At 44.2% G+C, this 17210-nt stretch overlaps 1 protein-coding gene across 3 annotated transcripts in view; it reads left to right on the top strand.

The window, feature by feature from the left end:
* Nucleotides 1-17210, top strand: part of ZBTB7C (zinc finger and BTB domain containing 7C) — a 984162-nt gene that overhangs the window by 790413 nt on the left and 176539 nt on the right. Inside the window, exon 1 of one of the 3 annotated variants that reach the window (XM_069626944.1) lies at nucleotides 14475-14837. The exons of the other annotated variants lie outside the window; for them this stretch is intronic. Within the exon in view, the coding sequence (XP_069483045.1) occupies nucleotides 14827-14837 (11 nt within the window). The 5' untranslated portion in view covers nucleotides 14475-14826. Of the gene's footprint in view, nucleotides 1-14474; nucleotides 14838-17210 lie in introns of those variants that run through there. 3 annotated transcript variants of the gene reach the window in all.

Raw genomic sequence — 17210 nt, 5'->3', positions numbered from 1 at the left:
CCCATGCTGTGGTGTCCTATCCATTGATTTGTTTTCTTGTATACGATTGGTTATCTTCTTTTGCCCATTTGGGCCTCTCTGTGCCATTGGTGACCCCTCTCTTAGCTTTACTCTATATTATAATCTTAATTGTAAATTTTACCCTCTTAACCTACCCATCAATGCTCGAGATAAGATTTTGAAGTGGGAGTATTTTACTCCGGATGTTTTAAAGTTGGAGTAAAATGATGTTTTAGGGAGTAAAAAACATAAGTGTCATTCTCAATGGAAGTATTACTGGAATACAAACATGTTTTTGTATTAATTATTTATTTGCACCTAGTTATTTCCTCCTTAAAAAGATACATGTTTACCCCTTTGGATCAAGCAAAGATAATAGTATTTTCTTTGTGTGGTACTACGTGCAGTCGTTTTCCAAACATATCCATGGAGCTGTGCAGGTGAAGGCAGGGGTACAAGGCCGAACTTGTGTGTTTCCTATTCTTTCCTGGGAGCATTTTTCTCCCCATTTGAATTTTTGGGAGTATTTGGCTTTTTTTAGGGAGTAAAAGTGGTTGATACACCCCTTATCTGTTCGGCTACTACCTGTCATCCTTCTTCTAGCTTACATTTTTCCCTTGCCTCTAATCTGTCCCTCACTTCCTCCGCCTTCACTCTAGCACTTCACCCATCATGGTCACATCCCGAGCACAGGTGGCCGTACCGCCTACCTGCACTTAAAAATGTCCACTGTTGGTTGTCCTATGTATGTCCACTTATGTATTGTCCCCAGTGACTGTTCCATTTACTCCCGTCCACAACCGGGTCAGAATGTCCCTCAAACTCATCCCATTGTAAGAGGCTAGCTGCTGTTTTCTTACCTAGTGTGTGTTCTTTTGTGAACAAAAGAGATTTGCTCCTCCTGTATATAAATAAACAGTGTCACCTGCCTTGCTATCTCTTGCTTCTTTTACTTATCACTTCCTAAATAGATGGTCTTTTATTCCACCGTCCGATTTCAATACTGCAGATCAAGCCTTAGTGTTTCCAAAATCCATGGGGGGAATGCCATCCCAAGTAAGGCCTTTGAAGACAGTAGGCCTCATTACAAGTTTGCCGGTCCAGGTACTACGGTACCAGTAAACTTGCCGGTATCGTAGTTCCCGGACCAGCAAACTACGAGTTGCGCTCGCGGGTGCCTTTCTGCCCACCAGGTCGGACCTGGCGGGCAGAGAGGCACCCGCGAGCACTGCATGTCTGATGCACCGCCACCCTTATAAACGGTGCCGGTGTATCCAACCTCCCCATTCCCATTCGGCCCTATGGCCGAATGGGAATAGGGAGCATCTTTTTTCTGGCGCCCACAAATGGGCAATTACCAGGTCCGGCAGGGCCGTAATGACCCGGTAATTGCCCATTCACGGGTGCCAGAAATTTTCAGATGTTTGGCAGCAGCCTGCCAGTTTTACCGGCAAGGCTACCGCCAAACTTCTAATGAGGCCCAATATTTCATTGTGCACCTGCTTGATCACTGCTACAGGGAAATGAGAGCACATAACGTATACTTTTCTCTTCATTGGTACTTATTCCATGGCACATTTTTTTTCATGCCCTGGTGAATTAATTTTAAAGCAGTGGTACTGTATAGAGCAGCCTACTTGACAGCCAAACAAGGTGAGTTGGTGTCATGAGATGAACTGCTCCCATATTTCGCTATGACCACCTCTAGAAGGGTGGTTCTATGTCATAATTCCGGTTTTGTATGTCTCCTAACAAAAAGACAGAATTTTTTTTTGCCTGATTTTAGGCGGCCTACAAAAAGCAAAAAAAGACATTCTCTCACCCCCACAGCCCCTCCCCCACCACCCATACCCATCTCACCCCCCCATACCACTACCTCCCCCGCTCTCTGGTGCAATTAGTTTGAAATCGTGGGTTTTCACCTCCTACGCCCATCCCTCATCCCCCCGCCTCCCTCCCCACCCAAGACTCCCACAACCCAAACATACACAAACTTACAACACACACACAAACGCACACACAAACACACACTTACCCGTCAGCCCCTGCTCGCACTCGTATGCGGCAGGGGCCTGACAGTTCGATTTAGAAAGGCTGCTCACGGAGCAGAGACAGAGTACAGGGATATGATTAAACTACAAAGTGTTGGGGGTCCTTAATGTAATAGCTTTCCTGGTTTTCCCCAGTTCCCATAGTATATGGCTGGTTTCTGGCTCCTATTATGTCCCTTGACTCCAGCCTAGTGGATGGGAAGAACACCAATAGACCTTGTGGTTTCAACTCAAACCCATAAAACGGATGGCTAATTGTGCCAGACTGGCCTATAGGCCTGTCTAAGGGACCACAGGTCTGTTCAGAATTATCTACTGTAATACAAAGTCACAAAGATTTAGAGCTCGCTTCTTGGCACAAGCATCCTGTCTCAGGGATACAGCACCCAGCTTGCTTCTTACCTTCACAGTCTGTGAAGTGTAGTGTCCAGCATGCAGCTTACTACAGTGTCGGATGTATAACTCCATATCACGTTTCTTGTCTTCACGTACAAGCAATTATTGCTCTCCTCTTGCTTTAGGGTTCATGTCAGGATAAGAAATGGTCCCCCTCTAGCTGAGGGTCAAGCTGCTGGAGATAAGGATTCTGCAGCTGACATCACTCCCCGGGCGGGGTTGCATTTCTGCATTGATTCTGTCACTTCTTGTATTGGATCTGTTATCTTTCCTAGGTCTTGCGTCAGCCAGAGCCAGAGCTATGGTTCTCATCCTCGTTCAGTTTTTTGGTCTCTCGCTCGCTCTTTCTCTCGCTCTCTCTCTGCATCATCTCTCTGCCTGTGTTTGAAACATATCCCTCAGCAGGATTCTAACTTGTCCTTCTCTGCAGCTCGTCTCGGCCATTGTCTTAGATATCGCCCAAAGTTGGCTTTCAGCTCCTTCTTTTTCTCTTGGTGTGTGCTTCTCCCCTGCTTACTGTTGGTTTCCTCTTGCCTCCAGGTTGATAGTTCAGTCTGACCTCCTCCCCTGCATACAATTGTGGCTTTATGTGGTAGTCTTGATTTTCTGGATTTCCCAGGATGTCCCTGATTACTGCTTCTCATGCCGCCTCTCCCTTCCCATTCCATGGCTGAGCTACGTTGCTCTCCCTGCAAGTTTTATCAGGTGTATTAACTTGTTTTGCCAACTGGTGACCCTTAATAGCTCATAAGGTAAGTGTTTCTCATTATTCCTGGCACTGTGGGAAATGTTAAAAGACTGGGGCCAGGCAGAAGTGCCTGTTCATCTGCACTGCTCTGTGGCCTGGAGAATGGTCAGCTTGTTAACACCCCAGTTCAGACACTGCACCTCCACTCAAGAATTAGGTTTCCTTTGCAGCAGGCCAGCTCCTAAAGGCACACAGGATTTGCAGGTGAAGTTTAGTTTACTCTCAGAATGGTTCACTGCTCTCAATTCAACATCTTGGCCACTCTGGCCGCTTGGGAATGACTGCAGTGATGTCCATGGCTGTGCGCGTATGTGACTCTACTAATGTGGGGGATGGGTTGCTAGCATACCTGGATGTGTGAGGGAAGGCAAAGACAGTGTCAGAGGTGTGATCCCTCCTGCCTTACTCTGCCTCTGACAATGAGCTGGGTAGTGGACTCTTAGGGTCATTGGAAGCAACATGCTGCAGTATGAATCCAGTGGCCCTGGGAAATGTCCCATATAGCGCCTCGAGGGTGCATATTGCTCATCAGGCATGCCCACTGTGCCCAATCCCACCACCTCAACTACTTTCTAAGTGCTGTGGACCAATGTGACTTTATCACACATCCGAGATGTTTACTTTTTCACACAAACGAGGGGTTGGCATGTAACGGTTTATTGATAAGCCACCCTCCACACAGGGACCTCCTTCCCTCCCCACTCATGTGGTTATGCTACAAACTGTTTAACAGATTCTTTTTTAGCCCTCTCTCAGACACATATCATGCCCCTTGGATCCCTCACCCCTGAGCTAATAATGAGCCAAGAACCAGGCCGTGGTATGGGAAATAAATTGGTATTTATTTAAATTAAAAGTAATAGAAATTAGCACGTAAATGTCAAAACACCCCTTTATCCATAGCACAAAAGATCAACTCCTCTGAGAATAAATAAATCACAAAAGGGAGTCCAAAAGAACACAATCACAATTCTTACTTTCTGCAAATTTCACTTCACAAAATAATTACAGTGATCAATAACAAAGGCACTAATGTAATGTGTGATTTTGATTTTACTGCAAGCTTAAAAGGCTTTCAAGATTGGTAATGATGATTTCGCCAACACTTTTGGTTTAAAATAAACACAGGGTGATTTATCGGTTAGTTTTTTAGACCCCCCTTGCTTTGGTCTAAGTGGGGAAGTCAGACAGAAAAATTGGAAAGCTTAGGGAATTTTGGAATTCAGATCCCCTTCACTGAAAGGCCTGTGTCGGGGTCAGCTGGAAAACAAGGATTACCCAATTCATGTATAGGCTATAGTTTTCAGCACACACTGGGAAGTGAGCTTTGTTAATTTCGAATTTTAACAACATTCATCCTGTCATGTTCTGCCAAATGGGGAATTAATTAAATTAAATGTTTTTGTTACATAGGCTAAGGATCTACACAGCCCCCCCACCCCTTCGCACACCCACTATAAAGGGAGAGGATTCAAGGCAAGCAGACTCCCCCACCGTTTGGTTTTGCAGGGCTAGGTTCTACTTACATAGCATGCCTCTGTTTAAGGTTCAGGAAAGCCAGCTGCATCTCAGGACACTCTGGAAAGATAGGGCAGGGGTCAGGTCACTCCATCCGCAAAGATGGCCTCCCGCTCTCCATCATAGGACCCAGTCAGCTTTGAGGCCTTTCTAGAGATAGACAGCTCCACCCAGATGCACTCTCAGCAATCTCCTCTGGTGTCGCCTTACAGCTGTCAGATGGTAAATTTCAGCAGCCTTCCTGATGGTCTGTCTATTCTCTCTATCCCCCTGTCTTTCTCCTTTTTCTGTCCCCTGTCCTAGTGCAGTCTCCCTTATATAGCAGCAATGACACCAACAATTTTACAATCTTGTGGGGGTACGCTGCAATAATTCCTGCCACTAGGAATGGACAGTTAACCTTCTCTCTCCTCTCAAACCAAGCCTCCAAGTCAGGATTGGTTTAGGGGTCTGGAGCAACATATGGCAATTTCCCTTTTGTCATCACCCTTTGTTCTCCTTTCAACTTTTTGGCCAAAAACTAGTTATGTATCACAACTTAATAATTTTACTAGAAACTGCCAGACTAAACATATTTTCTGTTTCAGCTATTCATGGGGAATTAGATAAGCCGACCACCAAATCTGTATCATGTAGCACGGCTATGTAGCACTTTTCTGCGTTTCCATAAAAAGCACAACAGTTATGAATATGTAAGTTGTTAAGCATATCCCTAATTTCATTTTCCACCTTCTCACCAACTCTCCCATTTGGAACATGTTCAGATCAGCCAGAAACCTAGTTTAACTGGCCATTACGGTTCCCAGAGTCACAGGAAGATGGATTTTACATCCCCAAAATTGCCTAGAATTTACATAAATCAATGGTACATAGACGAAATCCACCGCCTTATGATGGCTGAGTCCTTTTGAATTAATTGTGAATCTTCATGTGGGACAAATGGCCCTGACTCCTTCCTTCCGGCCATTTGTTTTCACTGGGTCAGCCTGTGCCTGCAGTTTTTTTGTTTTTTTATCAGTCTCCTTTGTGCTGGAAGCTTGCTCTTAGAAGTGGGTGCCCCCATTTTCACACATATTAGTCATGCTCCAGCCAAGCTGTAACTTTTCTTGAAGTCAATGCTTTCAGAGCAAGCAGGTTTGGAGAACCCTGCATTTTGACACCTTTAGCAGGACATTTTGTTGCGGTTGGTCATTAGATGGGAGGTGTGACATCCAGGCTGAGAGTGGGAGTTTTCCCTGTGACGTTTTGCCCAAGGCCAGCAAAAGTGTCTGCCTTGGGCTGACGCTTTCCATGAAGACAAAGTGGCTCATCAAATGTCACTGGAATTTTGTAGGTGAAACATAATATACATTGCTTTTGGTTAACCCGCACATCATGTTTTGTTTTCCTGACATTTTTCTGGGAGCAGTGATATATTATTTTCAGTTTTACTTTTTAAAACGGCTTTTATTTGCATACACCTGTGCAGATTTGTAGAACGAAGGTGGAGTCAAAGGCTGCCCTTGTCATTAACGCTCTGGTTGTTTTCTTTAGTAAGCAGTGGAGCTAAGATAGCATGACAAGGGTAGCATTTGACTCCACCTTCTTTCTATAAATTTGCCCTAACACTCTGGAGTCAGGCCCCCTAAAAAAAGAGGATTTCCTGCCCTTATCTCATACACACACCTGTGCAGGCCATTTTTGTTTTCAATATGTAAAAATCCTCTTTTCTATGTGGGAGGGATATTTGATTCCTCCTTCTTTTGTAAATTAAAATGCTGCTTATCCATTGGTTATGACAGGTAGGCCGCTTTACACATGGCTCTTTAATTTGATTTAAAAACAAAAACAAAAGCCGGCCCATTTTTGTTTCAGTGTTTAAAATCCTGCCATTCATGTGAAAGGGAATTCTGTTTGGGGCCTTTAAATGCATCCCACAGGCCCCCCATTTGTTTCCCTATGTTCAGAGGTGCACACCTACACATAAGGAGAAAATCATTTTTAAATGATTGGGGGTAGTCAATATGTACAACATATTGGGTAATTATTTGAAGGATATATCGGGTGGTACTTAAATCTGTGTTACACACCCCCTTGAAATACACACAAAAAGGTCTGGCAGCTTCTCTACTGAGAATGAACACGGCCAACTAACCTTCTTTATCAGAAGGGACCTACTCTGGAGGGTCTGCAACCACGTTTTAGCTCACTGTACCTTTCACAGAGCAGAAATATCCATTTGCACATCAGTCTGTTCCCACTCATTTGGCCAGTCCAGGACCCAAATGCTAGGCCATTCTCCTCTGAACAAGAGCACCATCAGCAACCCCAGACACGTGTTTCAGCCTTGTTGGGCTTCCTAAGTGAGGTGCAGCTGTGCCTCTCTAAGCGCAGTGAGCAAGGGGTCCACGTCTGGATTGACCTGGTTAACTTAGGGTGAAACCCCAAGTTCCTACAAATATGCAAAAATGTCTGGCAGCCCCTCTACTGAGAATGAACTCGGCCAAATAACCCGCTCTACTGGAAGGACCCCTCTCGGGAGGATCTACAACCACTTTTTATCTCACAGCACCTTTCACAGAGGAGAAATACCATATGGCTTATATTTGGTATATATGACTCTTATGACAAGCAGTGTAGGAATTATGGGAAAGCTATACTAACTGCATGTATATAATGGGCCTCCAACCTGCCCCATAAGAGCCGGCTATGGCGGGCTGCAGAGATTTTTACTTTGAAGAACCAGGCGTTAAAAAACAGGGCTTGGGTCGGGGAGGAGTCAGGGGTGAGTGGTAGAGACAAGTCACAATTATAGCTGAGTTGTGAAATCCCTTTATTTTTCTCATTGATGTACAAGTGTATTGTGCAATATGGGAGGCCCTGGTTATTATGCCCAGCCAGGCATTTTTTTTTCTCTTAGGCGCTGTCCTTTTGCAAGGTTCCTGAATTTGCCAATGCGTAGCCCGATAGGAAATTCAAGATGAGAACTTACCAAATGGATTTCACTAAACTGAGCTGTGGCAAACAAGGCAATTTTTCTTGTTCTTTTTTTAATATGCAGTGGACGCACCTTGAATTTGCATTAGGTAAATTATCTCTACTTATGTGTGCTATGTACTGGGTGCTCAAGTTTTAGGGAGATGCTAGGATAGCATATGGGCAACGCGCTGGGCGTGGAAGCAACACCATGGAGAGCAACAGAGGTTCAAATCCCAGATCTGCGCTTAGAAACCAAACTCAGGTATGGTATTAGGTGCGTTGTAAAAACCCAATTAAATAAATGAATATCAAACTGTTACTGACCACTAAGGACAAAACCTAGGAGGGTGCATATAGCAGAAACGTGCACCTGTGCAAGTGCCATTTTGGGCAGCATTAGCGTAGAGGCAAAATTGCTCCAGTGTAAAAAACGTATCCCTTCAATGCATTTTTGCACAAGGGCAATTTTTGCCCCAGTGCCAATACTGCTCTGTATTAGAACTAGGGCAAACATCAACCTGGTGCGAAACAATTATTGAAAGAATATGTTTTACTCCAGGGAAATCTTTGCCCCAGTGCTAAAACTGTTCTCTATTAGAACTATGGAAAACTTTGACCTGGTGCAAGAATATATTGAAATCATATGTTCTGCACTAGGACAATTGTCTGGAACTTCACAGTTGATGTTAGCTGGGTTTGGAACACATGGTGCCAGTTTAAGTCTCTAAGACCTGTTAGAGAGGAAAGAGTGAAACAGGAGGCACCTTTGTCAGGTAGGTTGACCAGGATTTCATGGTGCACTGTATCAAATGACACAAAGAATGCCAGGCATTGCTAAAATGAAAAGCTGCCCATCATCAGCTTGCAATAGAATGTCCCAAATAGACCAGAGTCAAAGACATGTAAGAGAAGACTTCTTACCACACTCCTTTGCATTCTGTACCTCTGTGGACCTCACTTAATATAATGATGCAATGTAATGGCACTCGGTTTATCAACCTTACCTTGGAAGTATGAAGTACTGGGACAGCCCAGCCAGATTTTAGCACAGGTCATAGCACCAAGCACTTCAATCACTGAGCTATCTTCTTGTATTAATAATACCTGTAATGTGATGCATTGAAGATTCTTTAAAATAAATAAATACATATAAAAACCCTGTAGATTCATTTTATGTCTGGTGGTGGAATTTTGCTCTGAAGGTGCAGTCAAAACACTGTGGGCCTGATTCACAAATCATTTGTCAGATCAAAACACGCTTTGTGAATCAGGCCCTGAGTATTTTTTAATTATTTTAATAATTATGTAACTTCTGTATACATCACTTCATATCAATTTCCATCTGCTTCAAATCCCCGAGTAATAGGCGATATTATTTCCCATAATAATCCCACTGAATGTATCAACATCAGAAGGTGCTGCCAACTGCCCAAAGTGCCCTGAACTCAGCCCTTTCAATTATGCATTCCTATCACTTTATCTTCCAACTGCATTAGGCTGGCATAACTTGATTACTGATCCCTGTCACTCCCAGAGAGAGAGCCTTTTACTCGCCCTGCAGCCTGGTAACTTAAGGGCACCATCGTTGTCTGGCGTTCCAGCAATGGATCTGAGCTTGAGTGCTGGCCTGCAGTGATGTACAGCCTCTCATGGACGGTGACCTGGAAGGAACATTATCAAATACAGTGCAGTTCCTCTTTCAATTGTAGCTTTCATCATCCCTGTTCTATTTGTATACAAGACAATTCAATTTGATAGGATTTTCAAAAGCATTGGGTTTCTTTTTGACCTTCATTGAAGGAGAACAGGGGTTCTCCAAGGCCCGTCCTCAAGATGCCCGACCATGCAACATTTTCAGGATAACGGCTGGCTAACTAAGCAACTCCCATTTAGAGACGAACTATTCAAATGTCTTTGATGAAGATATCCTGAAAACGTGGAACATGTCTGGCACTTGAGGGTCAAGTGTAGAAACCATGCTGATAGCCCTAAACAGTGTGCCTGCCTTCACTACGTCACAAATCATTACATTCACCCAGGCATTCTGTTTCCACAGGTATACCCTGCACCATCAGCTAATGTCATTTATTGGAGCACACAGTAACCATTGATAATGTGTGTAAGATGTGTGTTTGCAGAGATGCATGTGTATGTGTCCTGGCATGGGTGCACGTGTGTGTACATACACATGTGTGCATGCACCCATGCACAGACACATACACAAGCATGCCTGCAAACACACAACAATCATTTGCCATCAGAGACAACACACACCAACAAACATTATGTATATTTGTAAAGGTTGTTTCTCATTGCTGTTCATCTCTATAGTTTGTCTGTATTTTTTGTAACATGTAAGATTAGTGCACAATTGCCTAAGGGCTCTGTGCGCTCTATAAATAAATAAAATAAAATAAAATAAACACCACAATCATTTGCCATCAAAGACAATCATTTGGAATCAGAGGTAGGATTTAGACACTTGGAAGCTTAACGAATTGTAAAACTAGCCAGGTGGTCTACTGTATGAAAGGCCTGTGTGGCTTACAGTACATGGCCCAGACCATGAGATCCATTCACATCATAATATCTGAACACAGATCGCAAATGCGATGTAAAAACTTTATGGCACCTATGGTAAACCATTACTTCGAATTTCAACCTCCAGCCAACGATCTGTTCTGGTGAGTCCTGGAAACAGGCAAATGAGTACCCAACATACATAGAAGCCTCCTGGAGAAAGAAATTAGATGGATTCACAGATACGACACATTCAACCATGGACTGAATGAGGAATTCACACCAGTGATATAACCTTTGATTCCAATAAGAAGATGCAACCATTATGATGGCACCTATTACACATGACCTTGATAGCTGATCATTGTGACAACCTTCGTGTTGACACCTATTGGCAGTGCATCATCCCCTATATCAGCATGTCGTGAGCAAATCCTTCATCCTTACTAACACAGGCTGTATCCCCTCAGCTTGTCAAATTTACTTCTAAACACACGGTTGGTAACCTACTGAGAGCCAACTAGGACGATTACCAACCATCCAGTATGGTGCCCTTAGTTTGTGCAACAAACACAGACTAGTGTCACCATAATTGATTCAGCACTTACTTGGTTATACGAACATCCGATGGGGTGCGTAATATTGAACAGATTGCAGAAAGAGGAGAATCCATGGATAATGAAGATGCCAGTTGACATGTCTTATACTTTATAATTCTGTTCTCCTCTTCTCAGGGACGGACAAGAGAAGGGGTACATGCACCGCCCGTCAGAGTCGCACAAGGCATTCAAAACATAGTGGGAGGTTTACGCCATAGACGGGCAATGCCTGCGGCCCTCATCAATTTTACTGTTACTATGGTGCTGGTTTCGTAGGCAAGGATGTGCCACATGAAGCGGGAATAGGCTTCCTGAACGAAAAACACGCTCTAACATCAACACGCTTAAGGTGGCTAGTCCAATAGGAGCATGACATCAGTAGCCCTAACAATGAGGCAAACGCTACCTCAGGCCTTTTGGCTGCCACCACCACAGAGAAGAGACACGCGATAGATCTATCAAATTTAAGTAAGTCATTAAAATGCACCGCTGGTGCCCTGGCTCTAGCCTGATCAAGTGAGTTTCTCAACTTGACCAATTTGTCTATACCCATTTGCAGCATTTAATGCGTGAACAATACGATTGCAAGCAATAGGAACAAATGGCAAAATTAATGTGCTGCGGAAGCTGGATTCCAGCCAGCCATAATTGAGGGTACATTACCTTGTTTGCCTTTAACTGGACTGTATGCCCCCCCACGTGACACCAATACCCCTTTCATGAATGGGTTTTCTAACATGCTGGTCAGAACGAGTATGGATTAAATCCCTGCCCTTCATTTCATTTGTTAGCATCAGCATTAGGACCCCCCTCCATACATCGCGCTGTGAAACATTTGTGTATAGATGCGTTATAAATGCCATATCATATCATATCATTGTTTATTAACCTCTGTTGCATGGGCTTGCAATTAAACCGGGTAGCAGCACCTTCGACCTGACCTCCGCACTTCATTGCTTGCACAACTTGAGACACCCTCTACCGGTAACTGTCTCTTCACCACAGGGGTGGCATGTCATCCTCCTTTTTCTTTCCAGTTCCAACATGCATGGACCCTCCCACCCCATAAGGGGAGGTAAACATTACCCAATTTAAATGCGTAATTACCATACTCTCCACATTTCTGTCCACAGATTGAAGGACATTCCTTCTGCCTTCATTAATCCAAAGACTTCTGTGGACTCAGACCACACCAGTACTAATTGACAACCCAGGTTTATCAGCCTCATTGCCACTCTGATGGCCATACTGTCACTGCGCACTGACCTAGAGGGCAGCAGATGCCTGGAGTACCCGTACACCACATTGGGTAAGTGCCTCAAGGGAGACTATTAAGGTTCTTTTAAAATGACGTAAGTCCATTTCAGAAATTACACTAAAATTATATATATACATCCACACGGTCTATCAACACACCCTGAAGAAGGTGCTCTGATTTTCACACTGGACCACCGAAACATGTTTAATTTGAGGACCCTACCTTCCTGCAAGGATCCCCCTCAGAACATCCTGTGGTGACACTCATGTTACACACACGTTGGCAGACCCTTTGCATACCGTGAAATTTATACAAAATAGAAAATGTTTCTTCGTTTAATGAGATGTGAACAGAAACAATTGTATAAGTAATACTCGACTGGAAACAAATTGCAAAATAAGGAACAAGAAAAGATTTGTATTCTCTTTATTCAAATTTAAGTTATATATTTTCCATACATGTTTCTCTTCTCACTTTTATGTACTAATTCTATTTTCTGGAAGACTTGGCAAAGCGTTAGGTCATCAAAGATATTCTTCAGTCCTTTCATTCTCCATTCTTCTTTTCTTCTTTTTCTTGCCCTTTTATATTTTGTTTTCCCTGGGTACAGTCTCCTGGTTTTATGTTATTTGGGGCCCGATTCATGGAATTGTCTGCACAGTAAATAGGGTCTTTGCGCTCCAAACCGTGTGCAAATTCTCATTTGTCGATTCATGGAATCGACTGCGCAGGACTTTTTCGTACTCATGGATCTGACCGTGTATGCTCTTGTTGCGTTAAAGCCCATGCAAAGCCCTCAATCTATCCGCCACCCAAAGGCAGGCGTACAGACACTAGCGCATAGGAATCACCTCTCCGCAGTGAGATCGCATGTAGGATTTAAGTGTGCGTGCACGCACACGAGGTTCGGAAATTAAGTAGGGGTATGTGTACGCAGTGTAGCGGGGTGTGTGAACTGTTTATGGGGGTTCGCATGTAGATTTTCCAGAGTTTAACCAGAGTTACGGAAATGTTGATGCATGTTGTTGTTGTGCCGGTAATAGTTATGGGGGACCCTGCGCAATGTCCCTGAGGTGCACACCTGGTTGCAGGGGGCCCCACGCACTGTTTGAAGGGTGCATGTGTTTGCATCCGAGGAGCACGCAAAGTTAGCAGTATCTGGCTCTTTTTGCTTTGCCTGGGGGCGTGTCGGGGCGTTCCGGCCGTGAATTGTGTGTACGGTCACTTTGCGTGAATAATTCCATGACTATGCAGAGCGGACAGAATAACTTCTGTACACAGGCTGGCGCAGAGGCGTCTCGGCACGCGGCCTTTGCAGGATCTCTGTGCACTTTTCCTTGAATTGGGCCCTTAATGTCTTCGTTGTTGGGAATGATTTAATTTGTGAATAACAGAATATGAAAATTAAAATTCTTTGTTTGAACCATTTGTAACCTTGAAAGAAATATTTGAACCATGTATTACATTTTGTTTGTTATGTGCTCTATTTCTGTTATCAGGTCAGATATATAGAGCAGGATATCAGGTTAGGATACCCGTCCAAATAGAATTTAATTTGACTTGTTGTATAGATACTGTACCCCGGCCACCATTGAAAGAAGGGGTATACCCGATTTATGTTAATTGCAAACACACATTAATCACCAAATGATCAGTGGTTCATGACACATAGAGTTGGCAGTATTGAGGGCTGGAGATTGTCACAGTCAGACGAGTTTCTATCAATCTCCTAAATGCCTGCATCTTTATTACTAGGCTACACGAATGGCATCAATGTGAGACTCTACACTGGCAACAATGGGTAACATACTAAATATTTTGGTTGCCTGCCAGAGGAGAGCCTCATGTTCTACTTATGGATATTTTCAATTGCATATCTTTCCTCGCTGCTTCTGCGAGGACTTCATGTGCCCCCTTTGGTAGGATGCTCTCTGAAGTTTATTGCACTGTTCTTAGGATGTCAGCTTCTGATTGGCTAAGATTTGGGATTTTTGTTACAGCTAAATTTGGCATCCAGGACCACATAATTAAATGCTCTGAAAAGGGAATTTGCAACTTGCGCAAAACGTGTCGTGCTGATATTTCTCTCCAGAAAAAGAGAAGGCAGGTCATGATTTAAATCGACGTGCTTTAAATCTGATTTCCTGTAGATGTAAGGCTCTTTCTTGCTTTTGTGGTCCTTTGGCTTCACGTGGCACAAAGCAGGCTGCTTTACAGAAGGAAATGGGAAGGTTAAGTGCAAGCAAATAAGGCCTCTTCAAAGTACAGTTTATACAGCAGTGATCATAGGGGGAGGCTTGGGCTTGGCTGTGGTTTCCCGAATATAGTCTTGGGTGTGGCCAGGGCAGGTCTGCAATCACAGTCTTGGCCTGGATTTGGCGCGCTGAAAGGAGGCACAATGGTTGCTCTTTACCTTCCGATCTGACGTGTTGATGTTGTTGGGTGGGGGGAGGTTGAGTATTGCAGTTGCTCAGAGGTGGTGTGGCAGGATCGGGAGCCAAAAGGAACGCCTTGTTTGGAATGCGATCAGACCTCAGAGGACTCAATGTCTCGCTGGAGTGGAATACACCGGCTTCCGCGCGCCTGGCGTGGATTCTGTACCCGGTCCTGATCAAGCTGGCCGGGAGCTGCTCTCATCCAATTTTTGAATCGGGTGTTTGTCGAGTATGCAGAGTCCAGCTTTCTGCCCGGATCTACCGAGGAGTGGGACCCATCGCCACTTTATCAGACAGCGGGCATTGATTCAGCAATCTGGATGAGGCGGCCGGACAGCAAAGCATGCTTGAAAGGTACCGCTCCGGTGTGGGTTCAAGAGCTCTTGGTTTGATTGCTTCTCTGTTAAAAATGTTTTGTCGGCAGAAAGTGTTTCAGAGATTATTTGCAGGCAGGAGTATATTATACACTACTTTTTGGAAATTGGGAGTAAATGGGGATTTGGGGGAATAAAAGGGGGAGTCCTGTTCTCGACTAGATTATTTTCGGCAAATATATGTGCCATTGTAAAAGAATTGTGTCATGATCCATGCTTTCTTTGAATTGAGTAACTCCTATGAAAGGTTTGGTGTATTCGTTGCTCTTATGCAGGAAACACATATGCCACAAGGAGCTCCTGTGTAGCTCGTTCTACGGATACCCCTGATCTGGGCACATCCCAAAGCACGTGCATCAATTGGCAGAGAGATATGCGCACTGCTTCTCCCTATTTTAGTTTCTTGGATGTATTAGCCTGATTTTAGGGAGTAGAATGGCCAGGCGCATCATTTGGCTGCGCTGGAGGAAGGATAGCTCAGGGGCAACGCAAGACAAGGCAGGGCAACACAGCTCCGAATCCTGATCCTGTACTTAGAACCAACTCACTGGTATTAAGCGCAGTATAAATGAGCAAGAAAATAAGTAGCAAGTTGAGGGGTAGTCGCATCATGCTTAATTTCATTGTTTCACGTGGTACAAAAGCATGCCTCTTTTATGCTGTGGTACACATCCAAAACATTTCCGAATGAAACACTAAATGCTTGTCCTTTATCATGCAACGACTGGGGTAGCTCGTACTGTTGCACGCAGGCAGGTTCCTGTCTTATGCTTTTTCTGTACCTACTGGTAAGGTAGGGTGCATGCAGCGCCTACCTTCAGATGAAACTGCTAAGCACCCTGCTGCCAACTGTTTAAAACATTTTTAGTGTGGAAATAGGAGCATAGTGGGAACTTATCAATGAAAGTGCCAAAGCACTTTGTGGGGTGGCCTTTACCACGTATCCCGGCAGCTGCGGTTTCCACAAGAGCCAGGTTCCCACAATGAAGATCAAATGATAACTTTGACCAAAATAACACTACAATGCACCAAGGGCTGTGGATGGGAAGGCAGCCGCACTTGTTTTCAGAGTGCTTCATTTCAAGTGCAGCGCGACGTGCAGTGCATTTATAAAGGATGCATTGGATTAGAATAGGTGGCGTTTGCTCAAGATCACAAGGCTGCAGTGGTGTTACCCTCCACCACCCACTTCCCAGTGCTTGCATTGCATTGGTCAGGCAGCTTTAGGGGGATTCCCTGTGAGGCTCTGGACGGCAGCAAGAGGAAGAGGCTCACAGTAGGCGCTAGCTACTCAAGTTAACGTTTTGTTGGGAAGTAAACATCTTGGGTCCATGGAAGCGCCCATCCAGGGTCCTTCCGCAGTAAAAAAAAAATACTCGAACAACAATGTTTTATTGTGATCTGGTGCCGACAGTTCTCTCTCAGCTGCATATATTTTGAGGTGAATCCTCAAAACACGTTTTCAGTGATACGTTTGAATTAGTAGGAGTGACTTACCCAAGCATTAGTTAAACACTCACAGTTCTCGGTTTAACACATGTGCACAGCATACGCATGCATAAAGTAGCATACAAGCAAGAGAGGGCAGCTGCAGGGGTGTGTCTGTGGGTCGGGGTACAAGTGGGTGAATGGGAAATGTGTACACGCAGGCAATCTTTCATAGTGCCCTTCGAAACCTTTGCCAACCGTCTTAAGTGGCACTTTGAGGCCGATTCACAAACAAGTTTGCAAGCAGAAATCTCTTCGATATGATTGGCTATGGTTTCGAAGCGCGGACCAGGGGATCGAACCTATGGTGCCCTGTGTCGTCTTGCTTACAAGGCGAGCGTGTTGCCCTTGAGCTATCCTCCCAATTACCCTTTGGGAATTATTCCTAACAATGTAAGTGTTGGGTGAGGGTTACGAAGCTGAATGATTGGATATGTAAATGTGAGGGGTGTGTGTAGTTCGAAGGGACATTTGGTGGAACATATTTTAATAAAAGTGAGATTTAAAAAAGTTTAACGACATCTTTCGTTTTTTCTCTCTGGTCTAATGTCATTTACAGAAGTTTCTCAGCTGCAACCAACCCCGTGGAGCGCCCACTCGTGATTTATTTGGGAACAGGGTTCAGCTGACTCGTATGAACAGAAATATATGTAATTACGCCTGGTGTAATTTAACGCCAGTAACACGAATCCTTGTGAACCGGACACTTAGTGCGTTTCTACTGAAATATTAATAATGTTTTGTGTCCTTAAATGGCATTTCATGAATGATTACTCACACTTCTAAGCACCCAGTGTAATGGTATTCAATTAAATGAGCTCGCAAGGTGGCCTAACCTGGGCTTTCGAGGTTGTGGCGTGCAAGG

This window comes from Ambystoma mexicanum, chromosome 6p (genome assembly GCF_040938575.1).
Source record: "Ambystoma mexicanum isolate Mex_15411 chromosome 6p, UKY_AmexF1_1, whole genome shotgun sequence".
Taxonomy (NCBI): Eukaryota; Metazoa; Chordata; class Amphibia; order Caudata; family Ambystomatidae; genus Ambystoma; species Ambystoma mexicanum.
Note: the sequence above shows the minus strand (reverse complement) of the source record. Positions and strands in the feature narration are given on the sequence as shown.